The sequence below is a fragment of the Rhagoletis zephyria genome, unplaced genomic scaffold (assembly GCF_001687245.7).
Source record: "Rhagoletis zephyria isolate East Lansing unplaced genomic scaffold, Rhagoletis_zephyria_1.1 Rzeph_scaffold_35574, whole genome shotgun sequence".
NCBI classification, from domain to species: Eukaryota; Metazoa; Arthropoda; class Insecta; order Diptera; family Tephritidae; genus Rhagoletis; species Rhagoletis zephyria.
Genome location: NW_016192629.1, coordinates 1 through 1,775, shown reverse-complemented (window position 1 = coordinate 1,775; position 1,775 = coordinate 1). Strand labels below are relative to the sequence as shown.

At 32.7% G+C, this 1,775-nt stretch overlaps 1 protein-coding gene across 1 annotated transcript in view; it reads right to left on the bottom strand.

Annotated features, from left to right (window-relative positions):
* Positions 1-852, bottom strand: part of LOC108354393 (LIRP-like) — a 1,518-nt gene extending 666 nt beyond the window's left edge. Inside the window, exon 1 of the mRNA XM_017605585.1 lies at positions 696-852. Coding sequence (XP_017461074.1) covers positions 696-852 — 157 coding nt within the window. The remainder of the gene's footprint in view (positions 1-695) is intronic.
* Positions 853-1,775: the final 923 nt, after the last annotated feature.

Below are 1,775 nucleotides of genomic sequence, written 5' to 3'. Positions count from 1 at the left end.
AAAAAAAAAAATATAATTATAATCATAAACATCGGAAAGACTGTAGTAAAAAAGCCGAAGCGACGCAGGACTTTTTGTATCTCTTCATAATATATACCTAGTGATTGCTGGTTTTCAAAACAAGTAAGCTTCTTGATTAGTGAAACGAATAACTAAGTGCATACCAACTTTTGTAGAGATTTTTAAAAGATTTTTATAAATTGGCGGATCTACTAAAATATTACTCTGATTTTATGAACAAATGTATGTATGTATATCGATTTGTAGTAATTGGGATTAGTTATTATTGAAATATCGCAGTATATTCGATATCAATACTGTGAGGTAAGCGGTTTGGTCCATTTTCAACACAAACTCACCTCATGGGCAATTTTAGTACATACATATGTATATATACATATATGTGTGTGCATGTACACCAAGTTTCGTTTGAAAGTCCAAACTTTTATTCCCGTATCATGAACAGACGAGGCAGACGAATGAATTACGTACAGACCGATACAGCTTAATTGATTTCTCTCTTCAATGTGAATGTTTTTGGTATATAAAGCAGATAATTTTTGTGAACTAAGGATATGAGTTTGAGCTCAATCCTAAGCACACGTTTTAGTAATAAGAGCCATTATATGATTATTGCTCAATTTTATACATATGTACATAATATACATATGTATATATTGTGCACTTATACTCACTGGACTTTTTGAATTTTGTGTTAAAGCCATTTTCACAAATAGTATCCAGTACAGCATCTATGGCCGGACCACATACCCTGCTCTGTGCGATAATTTGTTGCAAACCGGAGCAGAAAACAAGCAGGAAAATGCAAATTTTAAACAAATTCGGCGACATCATAGCGGTAGAGTATACAATTTAATATACTTAATTTAATAATATTTATTAGAATGTTTAATGAACTGCTTTTTTGAGCTATAGCTTTTTCTTGAAGCTATGCAAAACGACTGATGGAATTTGCAGTTTCCTAGTGTGCTTTTATACTACCAAAATGGCGAAATAATTTGTAATGTTTGTTGTGTTTGTACACAAATACAGATTATTTCGATTATGCCTAAAGAGGAATAGGTACATACTTATTTTTGCTACACCTGAATTCAAGGACGCAATGCATTCGATTATTAAAAGGTGGGTGTTTAACACATTTTGTGTATGAGGAAAGGTATAGCATATGAGCTATTATGGAAACTTACTTTATTTTACCCCAAATTTCGATTAGAACTATTTTTTCGAAAAATAATAAATTCAAATTATTAAGTATATATAATAAATAAATAAAAATGATTTTTTTCATTAAACCTTGTCGAAACATGTGAAAAATGTATTTTCCGGAAACTTTAACAATGCTACTAACATTACACACACATGTGAAACTTTGTGGCTGAGTGAGTGTGTGATTAGGTTTGTTTGCTATTTTGCGTTAAAACAACCAGGCGTATTTGAATGAAATTTGGGTCACAGATGGTCTCTTATCTTAATTAAGTTAGTTAGTAAGTTATTTGCTAGATGTAACAAATGGCCAAGATACCTTCGGCTTCCCTACTGAATTGTAAAAGGGCCTTGTCAGGCGAATTGTGTACAACAAAGGCTTGAATCATTAAATCCTTGAAATAGATCAATCTTTGCCAGGAAAAAGCACGACAGTGACAGAGAATATGCTCTGAAGTCTCATCATCTTCAAGGCTGAGGCAGAAATCCGACTCTGTAATCACACCTATTCGTGCAAGTGGAATCGCAATTGGTTGTGACCAGTCAGGTAC